General features: G+C 41.9%; 1 protein-coding gene across 3 annotated transcripts in view; it reads right to left on the bottom strand.

The window, feature by feature from the left end:
- GTF3C1 (general transcription factor IIIC subunit 1) overlaps window positions 1-23,547 on the bottom strand; it is a 37,295-nt gene extending 13,748 nt beyond the window's left edge. Inside the window, exons 1-25 of one of the 3 annotated variants that reach the window (XM_017741242.1) lie at window positions 23,297-23,547; window positions 22,950-23,126; window positions 21,737-21,880; window positions 21,073-21,169; window positions 20,469-20,592; window positions 17,364-17,519; window positions 16,632-16,747; window positions 15,268-15,592; window positions 14,047-14,258; window positions 13,430-13,569; window positions 11,497-11,650; window positions 10,426-10,529; window positions 10,002-10,183; window positions 9,395-9,661; window positions 9,027-9,172; window positions 8,522-8,619; window positions 6,907-7,003; window positions 5,996-6,173; window positions 5,444-5,579; window positions 4,277-4,412; window positions 2,448-2,529; window positions 1,606-1,791; window positions 944-1,101; window positions 666-808; window positions 399-480 (exon numbers count right to left, since the gene is read on the bottom strand). In XM_017741242.1, coding sequence (XP_017596731.1) covers window positions 399-480; window positions 666-808; window positions 944-1,101; window positions 1,606-1,791; window positions 2,448-2,529; window positions 4,277-4,412; window positions 5,444-5,579; window positions 5,996-6,173; window positions 6,907-7,003; window positions 8,522-8,619; window positions 9,027-9,172; window positions 9,395-9,661; window positions 10,002-10,183; window positions 10,426-10,529; window positions 11,497-11,650; window positions 13,430-13,569; window positions 14,047-14,258; window positions 15,268-15,592; window positions 16,632-16,747; window positions 17,364-17,519; window positions 20,469-20,592; window positions 21,073-21,169; window positions 21,737-21,880; window positions 22,950-23,126; window positions 23,297-23,532 — 3,876 coding nt within the window. In that variant the 5' untranslated portion in view covers window positions 23,533-23,547. Of the gene's footprint in view, window positions 1-398; window positions 481-665; window positions 809-943; window positions 1,102-1,605; window positions 1,792-2,447; window positions 2,530-4,276; window positions 4,413-5,443; window positions 5,580-5,995; window positions 6,174-6,906; window positions 7,004-8,521; window positions 8,620-9,026; window positions 9,173-9,394; window positions 9,662-10,001; window positions 10,184-10,425; window positions 10,530-11,496; window positions 11,651-13,429; window positions 13,570-14,046; window positions 14,259-15,267; window positions 15,593-16,631; window positions 16,748-17,359; window positions 17,520-20,468; window positions 20,593-21,072; window positions 21,170-21,736; window positions 21,881-22,949; window positions 23,127-23,296 lie in introns of those variants that run through there. The other 2 variants (XM_017741243.1, XM_017741244.1) reach the window with 2 other exon arrangements.
- Between the last annotated feature and the right edge of the window lie 210 nt (window positions 23,548-23,757).

The following is a 23,757-nucleotide window of genomic DNA, read 5'->3' as shown; positions in this document are numbered from 1 at the left end:
CCTGCACTCATCCACAGAAGCTAAGGCAACATTTCAACACACAACTGGAATAAAAAATTAGAAATTACAAAGCAAGAACGTTTTCTTGCTCAGATAATAAAGTGGCTCAAAGGATAAAAAAAGAATCAGCAGATAGAGATGTTTAGTCATGGCTGTTTATAAACAAGCACATTGAAAACACAATGGTTGTTGCACAGGGCGCTGTTTATGTGCCTTTGGAAAGCTGCCCTGTGTCCACTTTGCTCCCAAACCAGCAATGATGCTGCATTTTTACAATGATGCTATTTTTAAAATAGCTAAAGGTTCCAGGGAGAGAAAAGTAATTCTTACAGTGCAAGTACTCAGTAATCCAAACAGCATAAAGTACTCTATGAACTTTTGGAATACTTCCCTCCTACCTGTGGATCTTCATAATTATTTTCTCTATTCATGAAATCATCGATGAGGGCTTTATCTTGGTAGACCTCAGCAAGGCAAACTCTGCAAGAGATTCAATTGAAGGTGTTGCTTAGAGCTGAAATTTTCCCAGTTCAAAACAGATCTGACAGCAGCAGGGTGCAAACAAGATGAAATTTTTAAGTTACATGAAACAAAAGAAATAGGTAGGAGGCCCATGTCCCTTCAGGAGAATTTAGCCTGTATTTAGAACATAGAAAACTTCTTACTTGTAATTGAGGTAGGTCTGTGGGTTTCTGACAATGTATCGGGCTCTCCGTCCCACAGAATGGGAGGTTTTATCCAGGGACTCCTCGAAGCTGGAGTGCATGAGGTCCCTCACCACCTGCCAGGGCACAAAGGGCCCTTTCACCTGCAGGAGGAACAGAAGGATCTGCAGTTAAACCTCCCTCTCTGTGCACCACGATGCTGAGAGCAGGATGAAGTGGTGGCTGATGAAATGTGTGTGCAGCAGCCAGCAGCTCCTTGCTCTGGGTGTGTTCAGCACCTTGGCATTGAGCACGTGGCTGGCAATCCTGCACAGCATGAGCAGGCTGTCCTCCTGCACCGTCCAGGTCACGCGCAGCCGCGTCATCCTCAGCAGGGCACTCTGGTCAGCCTTGTCATGGTAGCGCAGCCGTTTGCTTTTGTCTACAGAATCCTCTTCTAACAAATCCAGGGAAACAAAAAAAGACGTTTATCTCAGCACTTTGTATTCTGATTGACTCAAAACTTCTATCACAGGCTCAGCACCAGTTCAAGCTCGTAAGAATGAGAGATGAGCAGGGAAGGAAGCTGCAGTCTAGAAAGTGAAATGCAGCAATACCTCTCCCAGGCATGAGAAGACAAACACTTTAATTGGCAAACTTGACAACCTAGAGCATCCTTCCATGAGGAATCTTTAAGCCTGATGAATTGCAGGGAGCTGCTCTGGCACAGACACCATGAGGATTCCCCTGGCCCGTGCAGCCCAGCAGTGCAGCTGTGGCTCACACACAGCTCATGGGCACAGCGTGCTGCTGCTTCTCCCCAGGGCACCTGAGCCTCCTCACTGACAGAGGCAACCCAGAGACATGGCCAGAAAGCTGCCCTGTCACACACCCTCTTTTCCAAAGCAGCTTCCAGCAGGCCTAGGCATTGTAAAGAATGCTGCTTTTTCCTGTTTCTTACCTTTCTTTTTCTTCTTTGTCTTCTTTCCAACATCTTTCCTAAGCCTCTTCCTCTTTTGGCTTTTTCCACCTCTCACTCGTTTTGTTCGATCCTGGGTTGGTTCTTTACTTATTTCAATATATTCCTCTTTATGGATAAGTGACTCTGATCCTACCTTTGCTTCTCCCAAAATATTAATTTTGTTACCTAAAATGACACATATTTACAGCAGTGGAGCTTTATAACAATGACATTCTACAATGTTAAGGTATAAAGACCAAATGACAAATTTCAGCAAATTAGAAGACAGATTTAAATTAAAATTCCCTCTCAGAATTGCTCTTTGTTAGTCCTGTCATTTCATGCCCCTTCTCAGCAGCTCACAGAATAAACTCCTGCATTAATGAGGAATCATCAAGTAATTAAGTCTAGTTTATAGTGCACAAACACAAGGGAACAGAGCTGAGGTTTTACATTCAAACTGAAGCATTTTCTCCTCCTTAGCTCAAACATTAGGCTGGATAACAGTGCTACAAAACATTGGTCCCTCTGGACTTTCTGCAAACTGTACATCAGAAATTACAAAGGATAGAAATTATTGTTCTGTAAGAAGTTACTTACACATCTATTTTACAGCCCCAGAAGTATCCTCTATCATTGTAAGGAGACAGGACCAACCCATGTCATCAATACTAGATTAAAAATTATTGTTCCATATAGCCCCTAATAGGGAATGAAATCATTTATCTGTTTTACTGCCCCAGGAGCATCCCAGATTACTGGAGGGAGACAAGAACAACCCACACCCTTCATGCTGGGTTTGACAAAGGCAGGAAGAGCTGTGGCACAGTCTCAGCCCTTACCTCCAGTACTGAGTGGCAGGGGGTGTTTGGTCAGGAAGGTTTGGAGTCTTGCTGTCAGTCCATTTTCAGAAACTGTATTTTCCTAAGACAACACAGCTTTAAAAAAGGTGACATGCAAAAGGGGTGCACTGGTTTTAACAACAATCTACGTTATAACCTGAGTAGTGTCAGAAATAAATTTTCAGTTTAAAGGAAAAGATCCCTGGCTATAACAAAGAACTCACTTGTATCATTACTACCACACATTAGAATGGCTCCAGAGCTTTTCTTAAATCACACTGGAATGACCACTAGACTGTGAAGGTAAGAAATCTCAAGTTTAAAAGCAGTAATTACTGTAAAAGAAATGCTCAAGTCTTTCATTGTTACAGAGGCTGAGCAGAATTTGCTGTAAAACAGTATTTTTCCAAAGCATTTTACATTCCAAAGGACCTGCTGAAAAGCACAAAACCAGAATGCAAACACACTGAGGAAATGCCTCCTATAGCACATTCTGCCCATCCTAAATCTGAGCCTGAACCAACTGCAATGTATCAGGAGTTCTGCCATTCTCTGCTAAACCCATTTCCTTTGTGTGGAGTTCACTGGGGACAGAAGTTGGTCACAGGATGTGGAGAGGTAAACAGAGACCGAAGAACTGCTGGAGGATGTGTTACTGCTCAACAGTGAGGTGACTGAACAGCAGACAAAATTAAGAGTGAAATGATCCTGCCTGAGGGGAATAAATTAGCAACTCTAATTTTATATCCACTGATAGGCTCTGATTTGTCCAGTGCTCAGGGGAGAGTAATTACAGGCAGTTCTGTGCAAGTGCCTGTTCAATGCCTGGTAATGGTGAAAAAGCAAAGGAGATGTACGGAATTCGTAGGGAAGTAAAGCAACACTAAGCAGCTATAAAAATCTGTGTTTGGCCACAGCCTTAAAGCACTGTCAAGATTGTATTTCCACCTTAAAAAGCACAGAGTAGAACTACCACAGGTTAAAAAACAGGCAACAAGAATGATTAAAGACAGGACAGTTCCATGCTGGGAATAGTAGATGTCAGTCTTAAGAGAAGGATATGAATATGGGAAACATGGGAGATGTCTACAAAAATCAAGTGAAACAGCAAGAGTAATGGAGAACGTATTTTTCACAGCTTTCCCTTAGTCCTACAATTATTGGGGAGCTTCAGGCATCAAAAGGAAGTGGTTGCACATGACAGGAATTTGAAACACTGCCACAGGAGGCTGGGGACAGTAAAGACTTACATGTGCTCAAAAACCAGACAAATTAATGCTAGAAGAAAAAAAGCTATTACTGCTTTGAAACATCAGCCCCAGATTTAGAATGGCCTTGAGCCAAAATTGCAGACAGCTGGGAGAGTATCCTGAGGGAATATCCCTTGCTCTTACAACCTTCCATCAGAGACAGGACATTAGCCAGAATTCTGATTTGCAAACGTTGGGCTCCCTATTTTTATTTATTTATTTTTTCCTTTGTATTTCCTCATTCTGGATGTTTTGCTTTTTGTCTGACAACTTCTACGTTCCAGAAAGGCAAGAGGTACCACTGAGTAGTGTGAACTGCTTGCTCAATGAAGTATTTGTCCTTTGGTTGAATGTACAAACAAATTTATTGTCAAATTCAGTTTTCAAATAAAATTTATGTCCAATTCTTTCATTCACCTCAGCACCAAGATTTGTGAACATATGGCACTCATTTCTTTCCAGTGATGCAAACCCTTACTGAGAGCATGCAAACGGTAAGAATTTGGTGTCACTATCTCAACCTTAGTAACATTAAAATTTGGAGAAGTCACTACAGTGTATAAATTTTAAAATACCCACCTTCCTGGTCTTATTGATGATGTAGCTTGTCCAGATCCAATTGCGTTTCAGATGCCCATAAAAGCTGGAATCCAGACCTGCAGCTCCCAGCCCATCTCCAGGGATGGATCCATCATCAACCACCTCTCTGCTGCCTCTACCAGCAAGAGGAACAAAACCCACAGTAATTATTTTGTACAGATGCATTCTCAGTGCTCTTAACTGGTGTGTGTGCAACGTGCAGAACTCTCCCCTTGCCCTCCCAGTTTAGGGGGTAATGTTACACCATCAGTTACATCCCAAAACTGCTTCTTGACCTTAAAGATGTCACAGTCATCCCCAGCCTAACTGCAAGTAAACACCAGATATTCAATTTAAAAGATCTACTGCCACACCAAGAGACCGTATGCAGAAGTTCAAGCAAGGATCAGTGGAATTGGGTCCCTCAACTCCACTATTTTTTTTAAGATAACTTGATATATCTACCTGCAACATGGAACTAACTGAAAATACCTTTAAACAGACTGTTTATTGAAACAGAACAGAATATTGGCAGAGCTAAACCACAGTGCACAACACAATATAAAAAATTTAGCTGGGGTTCTGCATGGCTGTCACAGGTTGTGAGTGTACAATCCTCCCAGGTATTCTGGGTGTGATTAGGCAGAAGATTAAATGCTCCAGAGATCCCCTCCATATTACAGTGCACACCAACACCACATTACAAATTAACCTGCAACCAATTACAGCCAAGCACAGCACAAAGGGACAAGACTCAGAATGTGGCACTGGGGAGCTACTGAAGCTACTTGAGATACCATGATATAACGCATAGGGGCAGAGAACCTTCGTTATTGCTGGCATTCACTGTACTTGGGAAGCATTCCCTTCCTCTCAAGTTTGGTTTCCTCAGGACTCCTGCAACACACATCTGTACTGTTCTGAAAGGAAATCCCAACCTGTTTATCCCATCCCTCCAGCACCACAACCTGCCTGGCAGACAAGTTACTGGGAACATGAAACAGAACTACCTCCCCTGTGAATCACTTCACCTCTGAACTCCACAGAACACCCAGCTGAGATGCTTGAGTCTTAAGTGCTGTTGCTATTGAGTCACATCCTCAACACCTGAACAGTTCATTTTGCCTGCCCTACTAAAGAAGCCAAGCAGGGGCCAAGGTGACCTACGTGGTGTATTCCAGCATGGCACACTTTCGTTCCAGGTTGTGTTTGTTCACTGCTGACTCCTGCTCCTTTTCTACATCCACAGCAGTCTCCTCCCCTGGAAGGTTGCTCCTCTTTGTCCGAGGACAGCGGACAACTCCTGGACAGACAAAGGGGTTTCACTCTCAGCATGACAACTCAGAATTCAACTTATCTTCAATCCACCCTGCTCTGGCAAACTACTGCTCCCAAACAGTATGTACTAGTTTGAAAACAGTACTACCATTTTTACCTCTTCTCAACACAACATGCTTGCTTCTCACAGAAAAGGGCTTCTATCAATTTTGATACTTCCAACAGGGCAGCAGTGCTTTGCCATGAACACAAGTGGATCACACCTTCATAGAATTATATGGACATTGCTCCCAACATTTTTTTTTGTGATGCACAGGACAACATTCCAAAACAGTACAAGTGACAAAACAGAGCCTGACTCAAGTTTTAGGAAGGGAAGAGGAATTGTGGTGTGCCCAGAAGGGGCACTGAGGGTGCTCAGGAGGTACAACTGTGCCATACCCAGGGGTGTGTTCAGGCAGACACACTGCAGATCAAACCAGAAGTTCTCCACGTCCTGCAGGGTGTTGAGGACGTACCAGCGCCGCTCAAAGGGGCGGCTGCTCTGGGCCAGGTTGTAGTGCAGGTCACAGATGGTGGTGTCCACAATCACAGCATTTCTCTTCATGTACACAAACACCTGTGAGACACAGCACAGCTCAGGCTGTAAACATCACTGAAATTGCCTCATCAGCAGGACACACCAGCTGGTTTAGAACTGCACAGTTTCTGTCTTTGCCGTTCCTAGCCACCGCTCTGATAGAGGCCACACCCATTCCCACACTACTGCACTGTATTCCCAAATTCCCTTGACAGCAATCCAGAAATTTCCTTTCTAGATTTAGAACAGCTTCTTTTCAGCCTTGTGCACAGGATAGTCCAAGTTTCCACAGAGAGTGGCTATTTCCTACAAGTCCTCACTCAGGATATGAATAGGTGTGTTTGGGGGCCTATTCACCTTTCTTATCCTCATAAAGTCTGGTCTGCTTTCTCCTTTGCAGGTGCTCTCTATTTAAAAAAGATGCATATGAATGTCATTATTTTACTCTGAACAGTGTCTTTATTCTGTGTCAGACATCCAAGCTTAACAACTTGATGGAAAAGAATGTGTCATACTCATTTTTCATTAAGTCTTGCCAGTCTGGGACCTCCTGGATCATTATTGTGTGCAGGGTTCAGCATTATACATTTGAGTAGTTCCCTTCCAGAGAAAGAGGTGAAAAATTATCTGCACAACTTAAAATATCACTTGGATCTGGAGGTTTGCACATACATCTGAAAAATCAGTACTTCATTTAAGGTAATTATGAAGCCCAGATCTTGAAAAATTAATGAAGAGCAACTGCCTTTTAAATTTTCTTTTTTTTAATTACCTGGTCTTTGTCTTGAAACTTCTCTGTTGGGCCAAACTGCAGCAGTCCCATGTAACATAATCTTTGAAGGTTTTCTACCACTGAGAAGATGTACCTCCTGTAGCAATGGTAGGAGTGTTACAATTAGCACTCAGGAAAACAGGAAAAATGATACCCGAGAATACAACATTTCCACGCAGCAACCTGAACTTTCAGCAAACCACCGAGCTGTAGAATTTCTGAAGTGGTATTTTTGCTTGAATTACCAGCCTATGGAAAACATAGAATACCCCAAGGGTCCAAATTTCCTTTCCTCAAATCACAAACCCAATAATTTAGCTAAATACTAAGTAAAATTTTGCTTGCAGAAATGAAAATTAGCCAGAAATAACATATGTAAGAATGAATTAAATATGGTCAACAGCAGATCTGCAGACAATTTCATGTTATGTAAAGAAGACAGGAGTAACAAAACATGACTGCTAAATACAGGCCTTCATATGTGTATGTATGAAGAACCGGGCAATGATTCTTGCAGTTCAGGTTGTTTAAAATTACTGCTCCAAGAAACTGCTTTCAGTTGCTCAAAGCTTTGGCAGGACAAAAAGTGCAACATTTCCCATCCTGCATAACTCCATCTATGGCAAAATTCTGGCAGTTGCAGGAACCTTCTGCAAGATTTAGTTTCTGAGGCAGTTTGTAAAAACTTAGCTTTGCCCACGTTTACCTTCACTAAGATCTAATTAAATGCAGTTAAATGGGAGTTGGATTTTGGCAGGCGTTTTCTCTGAGGGTCAGAAAGATCAAGCCTAGAAATTTGGCTCAGTTAAGAAGTTTTAGTGAATAGAGGCTGAAGAGACAGCTTGGTTATGTGTCATATTGTCTTGCATCAACCCATCAGATGGAGCCTGCAGATTTCAGAAAATACCATAAATCCAGTTTTCTCATTTCTGAGATTCAGCAATAGGTTTGAAATTGCAAACCTGGGCTCCCCATGAGCCTTGGCAGCTGATACTGCCCAGCCCTGTTCCCTCACCAAAGGCACATTTGCAGGTTTGGAAAATGTCATACAAACCTCCAACCATTCACAAACTGTCAGCATGACATTCTGGGGAAAGCTAACATGGTGCTCGCAATTCCACACATTCAAATCACTTTCCTTTCTTCAGTCCAGTCTCAAGTTTTACATCCCTGGAAGAGGAATGGCAAACCATGGCAGACATGCCACGGAGAGTACGAGGAGAAAATGAATGTGTGAGAAGCAGGAAGTGGGAAATGTGGCACCTTTGGAAAGATTTATGAAGGACAGCAACACTTAGAACCTATTAAATTCTGAATTTAGCAGCAGTCAGGAGCGTGTTTTATACAGAAGCAACATCCTGCTGGTGAGTTATGAAGGACAGAACCTCCCAGCTCTCAAGCACTGCCTGACAGCATACATGAATATTGTTTATTAGTTTCTTATTACCTTCTATTTGGGAGAGAAAAATACAGTTTGGCACACTATCCTTTGAGGATTGATGATCCTTGTCTTATGTGCCAAAGTTCTCTTTGACACAAACAGGAAATAACTGAGAAAACCATCAGCCACTGCTGGTTCCTCTCTAGAGCCACTTTTTTTGACTCATCTGCTTACCTTTTGTAGAGGAGCTGCTGTCGGACTGGCCTTGGAAGAAATCTGATCAGAGTGTGCTTTTTTAGTGGATCATTTAAAAAATCTTCCAGACCTTCCACCTAGAATTATTTCAGAAGTTAACCAAAATGCAAAATGTAACTATCCCCTGAAGTATAAAGCTCTGCTACCAGAACTGCCTACTAAAATATTTTCTAAGCAAACCTTACTGCTTTTGTAAAATCCTTAAACATTTTTCTTGTTAATCAATGAGGCAGAAGATTCAGAGAGATTACAAAAAGCTCTTGGCAAAATAGTAGCTTAAGAATTTGCAGTTTTACAGGGCTATACAGGGCTATACATTTTTTTTCAGTGAACCTGTGAGAGCAACTATTTCTGTAAAAGACTGCAGTGTCTCCTCTCCTCTCCGGGGTCTAGTTTTGCTAAAACAGAGTAAGAGGATATTTTTTCCAGCCTATAGGTACAGCTGATATCACCAGACTTTGAAGGAAACAAAAAAGCACCGTACCTTGTAGCTGACTTGTACAATCTGAACAAAGACTGAGAGAGGCAAGCAGAGGAGAATGTCACTGACAAGAGCCCATCCAAATCCAAACTCCCTGTGGACTGGGAGAGGAGGGATGTAGCGCATCCATGACGAGTCATCCACGTACACTGGGAACAACAACACCAGCTCAGGCTCACACCACATACCCAACACCCACACCAAGAGTTTCACTCTGAGTGTTCAAGCAGAACACAACTGACAGTTCACAGTCTTAAAATCTACAACGACCTGAAAATTCTCTAAACCATTGATTTTCAAACCTTTCTCAAGTAGACTTTTATCTATTTTTGGCAAAGTCTGTAGTAAAGTCAGGATGTGCCACTTCTTACCTGTTTGATGAGACAGATCTATTTCAGTCTCCTGTGCAGAGGTCTCAGGATTCACCAGAGTTGTCACAATTTCTAAGGTCCCATCTGGTTGTGCTTCAATTACAGCTGCATTCTCATCCAGCCCTTGTGTTCTCTCACCATCACTACTTCCTTTTTGCCGTGTTTCATTTAAAGGGTGTCCATAAATTAAGTACCAGAGGAACATGTGGACCATTCTTAAACGAGGCATTTTTGGAAGAAAGCCAAGAGAACGTCCAAGTCCTGGAACTGGGAAGGAAGATTAAAGACCAAACAGAAATAAAAAGAGGATTAGAGCAGGAGAAACAGCTCCCTGTGCGAAACTAATGTGAAGAAAACTGGAAGGAAAGATGGGCAGTTGAAAGTAAATATAAGTTACAAATAGTAAAGAAGGAGTAGTAAATACAAATGCTCCAGTTCACAATTGTAAAAAACATAAGCAGCAAGAAAACATTGGATAGTGAGACTGGTTTAATATAAATCCAATTTGATTTCTATAGGAGAAGAAAAAACCCACTTGTATCTGAAAATTATTACTACTAATAAGTGGGAAGGTGAAGGATGACAGAAAACCCAAAATTAGCTGTACCTGTAACAGGGTGATAGTTCTTTAGCTGTGTTATGCCCATTTTTTCATCAGTTTTTCCTGCCCGATTATTATCAGCTTTACATGAGCTTTCTTGCGTTTTTCCTGAATCAGGAACTGCCTCTTGCCCCTGGTTTTCTTCCTCACCATGGTCCTGGGATGTTGGTGTCTGGGGGACTTTAATCCTGCAGTAAAGCCACACAGCACTTAGGTAAAAAATAAGCAGAGTTCCCGTTCTTCCCTGACTTCAGGAAACATCAGCACATCTCCTCAACGTTGTGCTTCCATTCCTCTGTTGCTAAAGAGGTTGTTTGTTTGGGTTTTTTTTGCTTACCTTGTGTTTACTTCCTCTGCATGTATTTGTACATCCTAGATAAGCCAAGCTCCCCCCAAGCCATCCCAAGCCTCCCAGGCATCCCTGACTTGCCTGTTTGCAGTGCTGGAGTTGGAGATGCGGAACCGCACCTGCTCGATGGCGCTTTTCACCAGGGGATCACTTGGGCTCACGGAGGGGTGCACAACGAACTCCACCTGTTCAGAGCAGCAGAACACAAAAAAAAGGTGTCTGTGGAGATATCAGCTCTTAATCAGCTGCATAAATTATCTGAGATTAACAGTTAATTAGCAGTAGCCACAATGGATGAATCCTATGATGGTTTTAATAATTCACAGAACATCAACACTTTTGGATGAAAACTCCTGTTGCTACCTTGTATTAAGCAAGAGGTCAAAGCACATGGTCTTTGTACCAATAAACTGCTAATGGCATTTCTACAAACCTTGGGTTTTGGGTTTTTAAAATCTGAAATATTTGAGAAACAAATACTTTGACTTGTAAATATTAGGCTGAGAGGGATAAATGAAAAGTCAGAACTCATTAGGTATAAGGCCAAACTAACAGATATTGCTGCTGAAGGTACACACACAATTCAGATTGGTGAGATTTCATATGTGCTCTACACTAATTATGCAGCAGGTAACTTTCAGTGTTTAATTCCCTGCTTATGAGCATTTCACACTAGAGTAAGTAACAAGTCTCAGCTCTACAACCACAGACATCTGACTTCCATAAACCTCACTAACAGTGGATTTTTGTTTAAAAAAAAAAAAAAAAAAATCACATTCTATAAAATTTCAACTCAGAAGATCACTTAGGATTTTTCATACACTCTTGGCTTTCAAAAGGGGTTTAAATAGAATTATGGTGCAGCCTGACAGTGCAGGGAGAGAACCATGAATCACAGAACTGATAAGCAGCAGAACCTCTCGGAAGGGAGATTCAGAGACTTTGATCTCTGGCCTATTCCTTGGTCTCAATTACCTGCAGCACAATAACAGAAAGCAATGATTTGGTGTTCACAGTAGCTTAGTTTGACATGAAGCTTCTGGGTAGCTCCATTGTGGCTTGTGCCACAAGAAGTGAAGTCACCCACACATTCCAGTAAAAAGGCCCAGGATGCTGTGATAAATGAGCTAAATGCTGTGTCTGTGCAGTCACCTTTTTGCTGATGCCATCCTGGATGACCGTGGTGCGGTAGAGCCTGAGGAGCCCCTCCCGCGCCAGCCTCTGCACCAGCCGCACAATGGACTTCTTGCAGCACTTGGTGGAGACACCTTCTTGCTTCTCTTGATCCATGACCATCTTCTGAAGTCTGAAAGATGCCAGATACCTTGCATTTTAAGCCCAGCAATGCTCCAAACTCCCTAAGCAGTTTGTTAGAGGATGTGGGGTGAATGGCCATTTCTTTCTCTACTTCTTACAGTCCCTGCTCTCTCTTCCCTTTTGCTGAAGACAACTGGGAACTTCGCTTTACATTTCAGCCCTATTTTCTTTCTACTCAAGCTTTTCCTTGTTAGGGGAGAACTGCTTGTTCTGACAGCAAATTCTCAATGCCTGATTCCTCTGTGCATGGCTACAGTGCAATTATGAATCCAGCTTCCCTAAGATCAGGAGAACTGCTTGTTCTGACAGCAAATTCTCAATGCCTGATTCCTCTGTGCATGGCTACAGTGCAATTATGAATCCAGCTTCCCTAAGATCAGGAGAACCTACAGCATTTTTAGGTGGTGATTTAACAAATGCAGTCTGTTCTTGCAGTTGTGAGCTCAGTTCAGCTTGAGGCAGAAAGGGTTTATTCAGTGGCTTCAGAGCACAGAAACTACTCCTGCATTCACAACATAGATACAGATCCACATATCCCACCCCTTGAAGCCAGCTCCCTTCTCCCTTCTTCCCTTGCCACAGTGGCAGGGCTGTGCTCACACCTTACTCTCCCCATGCACTTTCCCACAAATGCCCCAGACCCTAGTTCTGGGCTCTTTCAATCCTGGGGAATCAATTCTGAAAAAGACCTGGAAGATAATAAGGGAATGAAGCAATAACTGAATGTACACATGGACTTCAACTTTCCCCAAAGATTACCAAATCCTGGTAATTAACAAATGGAATGCAAACACCAGTACATTTCCTTGGCAGAGGCTGGGGAGGGACAGAACTTCCACTGATTCTGAGGGAACCTGTGAACAACCTGTTGGCAGCACTGAAGGGTCAGCAAGACCTGAAGTATCTTCCAGGCCTGCGCTTGGATGTGACTTGATCAATCACTGATGAGGCTGGTGCCAGATGAGGCTCTAATTTTACAACACTCAGCAATTAAAGAAGGTGACAGAAGATTTCAAAATTCTCAGACCAGAGGAGAGTAAGGCCATGATTTCTGACTAAATTCCTACAGCAAGCAGCCCTGGCTATACTGGCATGCTAGGATCTTCTGTGCTGACAGAGAAGATGGATGGTGCAATCCTATTTGTGACAAGACAGTACTGCCAATTTAGGATCCAGCAGAGCACCAGAATTTCCATTTCTTTTTGGAGGTGAACTCTTAAAGGGCTGAAAGACATTGTAACTTTTAGGGAAGTATCTCCAGCTCTGATAAGGTGTCAGGAGAAGACATATAACCGTACCACATAAAACTGCACTGAAAAGCAAACTTTGAGGGCCCTGCTAGGATGCCAGTGACCAGTAATGAGTGACATGAAGACCTGAGTCTCTCCACTCCATACAGAATAACACATGAACAAGTTTTGAAAGCATGCAGAGATAAAACTGATGCAGATGAAAGAATTCTGCAGCAGGGAAGTGCTGTACCTTACAGTGTGGCCCCAAGTCTGGCCTACTGTGAACAGATGAGTAAGTTCTCTGATCTCTATTTATGAGACATATAAAAGCACTCTTGTGACATTATCTGCATGGAACTATTGTTGCTTCCAAACAGCTGATTAAGATTCAACCCCCCACACCTTCCCTGTGCCAGCCTCTCCATCCTTACAGTCAGTGCCACCAGGGACAAGAAAAGGCAGAATGGAATAAGCACCCAGTGCTCTCCCCACCCCAAGGGCTCAGCCTCCCCGGGCTCTGCTTTGCCCTGGCTCACGTGAAGAGGCTCTCGATGAGGCGCAGGTTCCGCACGGCCTCCACGATGAGGTTGCGGCGCTTCAGGAGCCTGTAGGTCTCGTGGGGCCTCTCCACCGCTGCGGCCTTGGAACGCTTCTCCTTCCTGTGGCCACAGGGCTTCTGGGGCACAGCACAGCAAATCAAAATGGGACAGCAACCAGCCAGCATCTGCAGCCTAACGGGGGCTCCTCACACAGGAACAGCTGAGCAATTCTGAGTTTGGCTGGGTTTATTTATAACCAACTACTCAGATGGAGATTCTCCCTTATTTCCCCTTCCCAGGAGTGGATGGTATAATGCAGTGTGTGCTACATTAAGTAATGACATGCATTAAGTCAACACAGAATTTGGAGAGCACCAGGGAACTAAGCCAGAACTGTATTTTGGACACCTACCCTCCTATCTCCTGGAAAAATTTTCACTTACAACTACAATGCAGTGCAGCCAAAATATGAATGCACTTTGAAATTAATTCAAAAAACCCCAAAACAATTTGATAAATAAATACAAAACTCTAGTTTGAAGTCTTGCTATAAGAGCATAAAACTTAACTCAGACAGCTGTACAAAAAGAAGATATTAAGACATTTGATCTTACCTTAGGATCTTCAAGTCTGACTTCCTCCACCACAGCCACATCTCCATCTTCATCCGTGGGATGAGCACAGGTAGAAACACTGGACTCCTGCTTTAGGGTTCCCAAAGTAGAACTCTCCCCCGAAACGTTGTCTGGGAGCTCCTCAGGATCTTCAAGAATCTGAGGGGAAGGCTGCTTCTTCCCCTGCGACTTCACAGCTGTCGGCTTTGAGCCTGGTTTGAGAGCAAAAAACCTTGTAATTGTTCTGCTCTCCCTGTGCAGCTTTTCTAAGAGGCATTGTCCCATCCACCCAGGTAGTTGCACTTAAAAGCATTCTGCGACACTTTTCACATATTCTGCCCTGCTGGAAGCAGTGGTTTGACCATGAAAGACCACATTCAGCCTCCAAAAGTAAAGTTAAAAAAATGTGAACTCTCTGTCATCAAATAATTCTCTCCACGCAGAAACCTTTTCACAGCTTGGAAAGTCATGAAGGGCTTATCCAGAAACTGCTATCCGAAGAAAGGAGAGTTTCTGTCTCAAAGATTCTCAGGTTCTGCCAGAAACCTCACTTTTCTGTCTCAAAGCAGAATGAGAATAAGAATTTAGTATTACTCCAAAGATAATCTACATAGAAAAATAGAGATCCCTCTCTTCCCTTGGAGTTTATCAGAGCAGTTGTAGGAACATTTTTAAATAGGTAAAAAAAAAATTAGGTAAAAAAAAAATTAAGTAAAAAACGCCCCACCATATCTTTTTAAAACATGCCTCCAAAAGGCTGGTAGCTTTCACACCAAAATGTTCCAAATAACTTAAGAAAAAGCTGAGGTAACTAACTTCAGGGGACAAGATATTTTTCTTTACAAAATACTCAGGTGAGTTAAGGCTGTGGGTCAAGTCATCCCAACCCTGAATATCCAAGGAGCACAGTGTGTGAGCTCCTTTTCATTTACACAGGGAAAAGGAGGGACATGGCATGGGCTCAGGAGAGGCAGCACAAACACTACTTGGGACACAGACACCAGGGCACACCTCAGCCCTGGGAATCGCCAGAGGTTACCACGCTGGGTGTTCCAAACCATAGCAATCTGGGGGGAAAGCAGGGAAATAACCAAAGAGGCTTAAAAATAAATATGTGACCAAAAACCATAATGGAAGCTAATATCATGCTATTTGTTCTTTAATAAAATGATCCATAAGAAAAATGCAGGAGGTTCCCCAAATTTCAAAATCACAAGTTACCTTTGGCCGGTGTTGTCTGATGGGCATCACCTTGGACACTTGATTTCAATGGAGAACCAGAGTTGGTCTTTTGACCTTTTCCTCTCCTCTTCCTGTTTTTCCCTTCTTCCTCATTGTCAGACTCTGAGGCCACAGTCTCATCTTCCCCAGGAGACACATCTTCCACACGTGGGGAATCTTCTGGCACCAGAGCCAAAGTAACTGTAGCCAACTGCTCACTCCTGGCCTTCTCCCTCTCAAACTGACGGTTTAAATCACTCTCCTCTGCAAAAATGTAGGAAATGTACTTTGTTGTCCTTTGCCGACCTTCATCCTCCATAAAACCCTAAGGAAATAGTTGGAATGTTATTTTACCACCTTGCTTCTCCATTCTTGCAGTGTTCTCCAGCATCAACAGTGGGAAAATGCTCTAAATGTTATTCCCCCACATCAAAAGATACCATGTTACTCTTTTTTTTTAAGTAACAAAAATGTCCCTAACCTTCACACTGAGAAATCAAAAGGAATTCTGTGCTTGAAAAATAAATAAATCTGCATTACCAGTGTACTAGATTAAAACTCCTATGGTATGAGGGACAGAGAAAAGTCTGAGGAAGAACAAACTGTGTGTATTCAGAGTGGAAATCAATTTTTTTCAGAACAAAAATGTTTGTGAAATATTGGCACTGCAGTTCTCTGAGTGACTCAGACTACAGTGGAAGTGCTGCTGCCCCGTCTGCAACAGCAGGTGCTTTCAAGGATCTACAAACTCCAGCACTTCATCAATCAATAAGGGAAGGTTTCATTTTCACTGCTGACTAAGGAAAAATATGTAAAGATACTCTAAAGGTTTACACAGCTTGTTTTTTAACTCTACAGAACTTTTTACTAAATGACAAGATTTTTCTAAAAAACTTCCCCATTGAGGGAAGATGGCAATCATCCTGCCTTTGTGGGAAGGGACTGTTGGGTGCCTGCAAGACAGGACAGCTGGATTTGTCTTGTGAAATGAAGAAAACATTGAAATATCTGGAAATAAGAAGTTTAATCATCATAACTCCTAGAGAAGTAAGTATTTTGCTCCAGATTTTCCTGGCATTTTCAAAAGGCAAGTAGATTAATGACTTTACATGGACAGAGGGTCTTTGAGAAGATCCTTCAGTCCTCTAATTAGAGCAGGTTACAATCATAGTACCGAACCCTTGCCTTACACACCTTTTACTCAACTGAATTAATTCTCTTTTCCATCTTACCAGGACTCTCTCACTGTCACTCTCAAATCTCTGCTGCTTCTAATGTTTGAGGTGAACAGCGTTATTCCCAGAGTAAGCACAGTTGTATCTTCAGTTTCATTAAGTATCTAAATTATTTTATTTTAGCCTTACCTTGACAACTTTGTACCTGTCCAGAAGACGACAGAGCATCCTTGCTTCCAGTTTCCCCACATTCATAGCCAGGCGAATTTCTGCCTGAGAAATGCCTTTGGTTCCTCTACTTTCAACTGTTGCAGAAAGAAAAACAGAAAAATATCTCAGGGAAATAACCTGACTGAATTTTATATATGTATTTTTTTCTACATACATTAATATTTCCCAAACAGCAGTACCTGCCAGAATATTAAATTTAAGATTCCCCACTAACTAAAGACATTTTTACACACACATAAAATATTCAGCCAAATACTGTCATAAACCACAATTTTACATGAAGCAGTGCCCAGCAGAATGAGGTATGGAGGTGACAGATTCAAATTAGAAGCACAGATGATTTTTTTTCCCCTGGCAGCTTTCCACACTTAGATATTAATTTCTCCATTTGGAAAGGAAAAGAGATAGGGAGAATAAGGAATGTGGTTTTCTTCCTCTTTTCTCATCCCATCACAACATCCAGTTTCTGCTGGGTGGTATTGAAGAGTTGCTAAGCTTCCAGGAAGGGCTAACAGGTAGCAGCACCTCCAGTCTGATATGGACATAAAGCTCATTTTGCTATGAAAAACTGACACTTTCTGATACAAAAGCAACCAGAATGTAAAAACATCTGCAATATACACATTTCTTTTATACTACAAGGAGTAAGAAGGTAATGGGAAAAGTCTTCAGATGTCTTACATCACCTACTTAGCTGATAAGCCTGGGTGAGCATATCCCTTTCACAAACAATATCCACAGGCTGGACAACTTTTGTGATGATCTCTTCATCATCATCATGATAATCTTCCATTTTCTTCCGAAATTCCTTCAGCAGTTTGAGGCAACGGACCATGACATCAGTCCCTGTGAAAAATAAGTGTTAGTAACACCTCCTAAAAAAGTGCAGGGGGTGTGCACAGGTTTAAACACTTCTTTCAGCAACATGAAGAAGTAGCAGTGCAATGGGGAACAAATGACTAAGGACAACTGGGAATTTCTAGGAAAGGTCTGCAACAGCTTTTCTCTTTGTATGAATCTGGCAATCAGCTGAATTTTTGAGGTGCTCCAAATCTTCACATCTGTGCCAATGCTAGGACTGCCCAGTAGGAGAAACTTCAACAGCATAAATAAATGGATTGGGTGCTCATCCCCAGAATTACACCTGGAGAACACATATTTGACTGGGAGATCACTCGCTGGGTATAAACCCATTCCTTTTTACAAGGACAGAACACACTGCTTCCCACCAGCCACAAGATTCTTGTAGATGATTTAATTCCACATCCTAGCATGTTACAGTCCATCAGCTGTGCCATGCTAACTCTCCGCTCACTGGGCCCTTCCAGCAAAGGGTAGAGTGAGGACAGATGCAGGAGAGCTGAGATCCTGCTCCGTGGTGAAGGATGGTAAAGGATGCTCTCCTCAGTGTCACTGAGCTCCTGCTGCACCACTTCAGAGCAGTGGTAACTAGAACTGGGTCACTGGACACTGCCACCTTAGCAAGTTGCAGTGATTCAGCAGCTGCTGCAGCAGTAGCCAGTTCATCCTGCAGCAGTGGGGCGACACCTCCAGCCATCCCTGCTCCTCTGCTACAGAATGCTGCGAAAATGCCAGGTGAAGGCTTTAGTTAAAATCACCAAGGTTTCAGCTGATGAATTTTATCTTGTGTTTATATATCTGAGCAGTTACTGATGTGCAACTGACACAAAGTTAACCCACAGTCACTGGACCATGTGACTGTGCTCCAGGCCAGATGACTCCATTATTTTCCCTTGAGCTGAATCCTTTCCCCAGGATGCCACTTAGGATTTAAGTGCTGACATTTTGGTAGAGTTGCAAGCACTGTTATTATATCCTTTGTATTTCTACAGCCCATTAATTTTCACTGGAAGCAGTATGTGAAAAAACAAACAAAAAAACTCCCCACAACAAAAAAAATCTCCCAAAACAAACCAATTCCTTTTTCTTTAGCTCCTGCTGCCCAACAATGTTCTTCCCATAGCAGATGCTCTGGCTTCATCCTCAGTGCATCCCACATATTTCTATCTTCTTTCCTGTATAACTCCAGAGATTAAACTATCTTGATCTCTGCTGAAAATCAGCTATTATTAATTCATCCTCCTTTAATACCTAGTGTTTTTAAGGCATTTTTGTGGATTTTCAGCTTTTACATCTGTAGGATGGAATTATCATTCAAGTGAAAGATTCACCCAGTGGCATTTTTCACAACAAACTTAAGCAGCAAATGCAGCTGCTGTTCTGCCAGTCTCAGACAGAGCATGAAACACCACTGCCATGGGGGCTGCCACCAAGTTTATAACTGGACTTGTATTTTGTTGTCTTCTAAGTAAATACCTTAATTGGAAGTTAAATGCTTTTACCACTGCCTGTTAACTGTCTTTTAGGCATGCTGTCTAGTCTTTTGGGTTTTATTTCCAAGTGTTCGCAGCTCATCAGAACATCCCTGAAACACCTGGGTCATTTCTCTCTCAGCCATGCTTGATGCTGTACCTATTTTTGGCCTCTGCTTCTCTTTGGTCAAAACACACTTTCCCTGCAGAGAATTTCCCTTCCCTGGACTTAAAAGATTTGAAGGAATTTGTCTTATCAAGAGCCTTAATCCAACTCCATGTAATTGGCACTATTTTTTGCCTTCTGGAGTTTTTCATGGTTTTATTGGCTCTTTCACTTGCTCCTTTAAGATCACTCCTATTCACAACGATTATATAATTTACAATGCTTAGCTCATATCAGACTTACTATTTTTTCTCACAAACAGTTCATTATATCTCTAAAATGACACTGTTCATCTTTCAGAACTATTTTTTTTTTGTAACCTTGCAAATCTGCCTCTTAGGATTTTCTGTGATTAAGGATTTGGTTTAGATTTCTTTCAGGAATTGCATTAATTCCACTGGTGGTACTACCTTCCCTCATACTTTCCATTATTATTTCTTGTAGTTTTTTCCCCTGTGCAAGTTTTATCTGTAGCTTTTTCTGAGAACAGTTACTTTCTTTTGCTCTCTTCCCTCATGCAGTCCTGCTCTTCTTTGTTTGGAAGTTATCAGCAGTTCTTGTGAACCAATTAAATTGGAATTCAAAGCTGGTTATGCATTAAACCATCCCTCAGCAGGCTTTTTTGGATAGCAGTTCTTGGGTATCTCACTTACCTCAATGCTGATATCAGCTCAGCATGGTGAGAGATGGTGAGAGCTAATAATGCCAAGGGTGTGGGTTTGATCCCTGTACAGACCATTCACTTAAGACTTGGACTCGATGATCCTTGGAGGTCCCTTCAAACTCAGAATATTCTGTGTTGTGTGAATTCCAAGTGCTGCAAGACCTTACTTCCATAATTTGACAGGAAACTTTTCAGAGAAACCTTGCATTCTCATGACTTTCAGGAAAAGTTGTAACCAAGAATGGTCTGGTTTTTAACTTCATAATGATCCCTCTTTTCAATACAACTTTTTGTATTTTTTTGCCAAGTTTATTGACTTGTCATTTAACTTCAACCTGAAAGGTCAGCAGACTGCTTTGTTCCTACTCTGTATTGGCTTGAGCAGTCTTATCAGGTCCCAAGACCACAGCTTACACTGATATCCAACAAACTTGGTGGCATTCACTCCTTAAAAATCTGTAGCAAATGCTTAATTCAAGTGGGCTGCAGCATTTTAACTTCAGTAACACATTTATCTACATAATTGCATGAACAGATTTTTTACTTACACCTCTTTTAAGATATGAAGCTCATAGATAGAATGGCATCAATGTAATCACACAAAAAGACAGCAAAACCATTGTTCCAGTCACCTTTCTTTGTCTTGTAGGGTCCTCCACTGGGGTTTATGTCTTGCAAGGGGACAGACACGACCTTGGCCAGGCCAGCATTCATCATGTACTGATAGAGACGTTTGAAGGTTCTCTCACAAAGGCCCTGATGCAAAGAGAAATGGCAAAAGTCACTGCAGCCCAAAAGCTTCACCTGCTGCTGACTGTTATCAAAGGCATTCTACCACCTGTTCTTACAACACAGTATTTTGGGGTAAGATATCCATAAGAAACTTAAAAGCCTTAATGAAAGAAACTGAAACTTAGTGCAGACAGTGGGCAGAACCTGAGATGTTCCTGAGTGTGTTGTATCGCCTCCAACTCTGCCACACACACAAACAGCAGCATTGGAAAAGTAAGAACTGCACAATGACATCCATTGACAAAACATTTCTGAAGCTGTGGCTGGAACAGAATTCCTCCCCCATGACAAACACCAACAGCAACTTGATCTGGTAGGTTTTTGAGATCCTTCTTTTGATATCTTACCCCAGAATTTTGTGCAACTTTAGAAGCAGGTAGTATGAATGAGGGCCTTTGATACTCATTCTCTAGGTTCTACTGAGTGAGAATTTGAAAATCTCACCAATTCTTCCCTCAAGTTTCCTAGTGTTTCCATCTGGTTTGAACGAGCACTTAGCATACTTGAGAGCTTCTCCATCAGAATATCATATTTGCTCCTCCTAACCAAGAAAGAGAATTATTTTACATGTAAGTATGCATATAACTTCATAAACATGAGTTGTAGCTTTAGAAACTGTCAGTCACTAGAGAAACTATGCTAAGTGTTCTCAGATTCGTTTAGGAATTCTAGTTTTCTTTTCCTCCTGTGAATAGCACATGAGATAATTTGTCTCTAGGAAAAGACCTCAAATGAGGCAACAATGACTAAGCCCAAGCTGTTACTTCACTGGCAACCCACAGAAGCACAAGTTCTAATCATAAACAAGATAGAAAAACAAAACAAAGAATTTACTAGAAACGTGTTTAAGTGAAAACAGTCCAAATTAACTGAGTGATTAGTGCTACAAAAAGAAGAGTTATGTTTATGTAGGCAGGTGACAGGCACTAGAAAAGCCCGTTGTTTACAGCTCCAAGACAAGTTTTAAAGTGTCCGACATTTGGAAGAGAAGTTAATAAAGAAACTGAAAAGAGTCAATTCCGGGAAACTTTGATGGTTCTGTGACAACAGAACAATCCCTCATCATTGTAAAAGGTCAAAGGGTACCCAGGAGACCCTTAAACCATACCTATCAACGTGGAAGCGAGTCAGAAGTAGCAGGATTGAGTGCTGCTGTGCTCCGCTTGGCAGTCGGATGACGTGGGACTGCATCGTTATCAGACCACTTCTATCCAATACTCTCCTGTGATAATGAAGTTTTCCAGCATCCACTCTAAAGAAAAGATGGCAAGGTATCTATAGGAATAGGACTTCTGCAAACAAATTCTAATTATCCAGTACTCAGAACACTTTACCTATATTACCTATGGCCTTAGTGACACATGGCAATTTTCAAAGTGACACCTTGAAGTTAGGAAGTGCCACAATTAAGAAAACCTGTGAAATTCATTTTCATAGTTAATCCAATTAAACAGAGAAATACCTCTGATTTTAACCTAGAGCCTTTATACACAGAGTATCATGACATGGGTTGATGAGGCAGTTGAATCAGCATTGTATCCCCATGCCCTCCTTTCCCGTCCTCTCTTTCTAACTCGTGGCTATGCTGCAGTCACTGCCCTCCTTGTAACAGCTCTGGTATTCATCTCCCTCCTTGGTGAGCTGACTTGGGCCACCAAACTGACAGAAAAGCATCCATAAAAGTTTTCCTCTCTGTCCCCATCATCTTAGTTACCTACAAGAGCTTCTTAAGTGGCAAAAAACCAATGCCAGGTGGTGTGCAAGCTACAACCCATGTATGTCCTAAAAGCAGTGAATCCTTAGAGCAATGCTGATGTTCTCCAGAACTTCAGAACACATCCAGAAGTTCCTAAGAAGGTGTGTAATGCTCTTCCATCAGCAAAATACATGGTCTAGTTTGGGAGCTGGTAACTCAGGCTCCCACTCAACGGAGGAGATGTCATACAGGCAGATGCTGCAGACAAAAGGCAGCCATCCAAGAATCCCCTCAGAACTCGTGCAAGATACTTAGCCAGCAATTTAGAAAAGGAAATTAAAATAATTTTTCCATCTCAAACTTGAAGAAAAAGTTATTTAGAAAAAGCAAGAACTTCCACAAATTTGAAACCTGTGTATTGACCCACCAGACAAATTTTTGGCTCTCAGAAAATATCAGGAAGGATAACAAACTCAAGGATAAGTCCAGTTCTAGCAAACAGGCTCCCAGAATTAAGTACTCCTGGTAGTAAGGATGAAACACTACAGATGAGAGTTCAAATCAATACACAGGAATATTTAAAAACAACTTTAGATTTAATCCACAGAGCAAGATACAAACTTACTTGAAAGCCCCACTGTGAAGGTCCCTCTGAAGCTCTCCCTGCCACCGAGCTCGGCCCAAGCGCTCCAGAATGCAGTAGGAAAAGTCAGGGAGTTTCAAGTCAGGGTCCCCCTCCCAGCCTATTAAAGCTCTGTAACGCTGCTCTTGGGAAGCAACAATGACTAATTTCTCTCCCCATCTAAGAAACAGAAGGAAAAGTAATGTATTGTTATTGGCTCCATAAAAATAGAGAGAGCAATGCCTTTCTCTCCACAAATACCATTCTTGACATAATCTGTACAAACTGAGCAAGGACTAAATTTCAAAACTTAGAAATATTTTAATGCCAGATATAAGGATTTCACTCACTTTTCAACAGCTTCTTTGTAAGTATAACAAGGCTGCAAATCTTTCTTCCTTATTTGATCAGTGATATCTACTCTCTCTTTAAAATATTGGCAGGAACCTTGTATGCCATCTTTGTTATCCAAAATCATGTGGACAGGATAAATATCATCTGAAGAAACAGGATCTCTTTTGGATTCCAATATTCCTGTTTCAAGGTCTATTTCTTCATATCTGAAATAAAAGCAAAAAGCCAACATTTAACCAAGCAAGAAGAAATACAAGATTGTCACAAACAATGCTGATACCTCTAAGAAGTATCTTGGAAGAATGAAGCTCCTTTGAAACCTCCAAACTGGAAAAACACGAAGAGCAGAGCTGCACTCCTCAAGCATGACCAAACCTTTTCAGCATGCAGGAGACAAAAGGAAGCAAATGCATTATTTAATCTTTGAAAGGTCAAGCATATGAGAGTAAGAAAAGTA

The sequence above is a fragment of the Corvus brachyrhynchos genome, unplaced genomic scaffold, assembly GCF_000691975.1.
Source record: "Corvus brachyrhynchos isolate BGI_N302 unplaced genomic scaffold, ASM69197v1 scaffold58, whole genome shotgun sequence".
Classification (NCBI taxonomy): Eukaryota; Metazoa; Chordata; class Aves; order Passeriformes; family Corvidae; genus Corvus; species Corvus brachyrhynchos.
The sequence above is the reverse complement of the archived record's forward strand: the minus strand, read 5'-3'. Positions and strand labels throughout refer to the sequence as shown.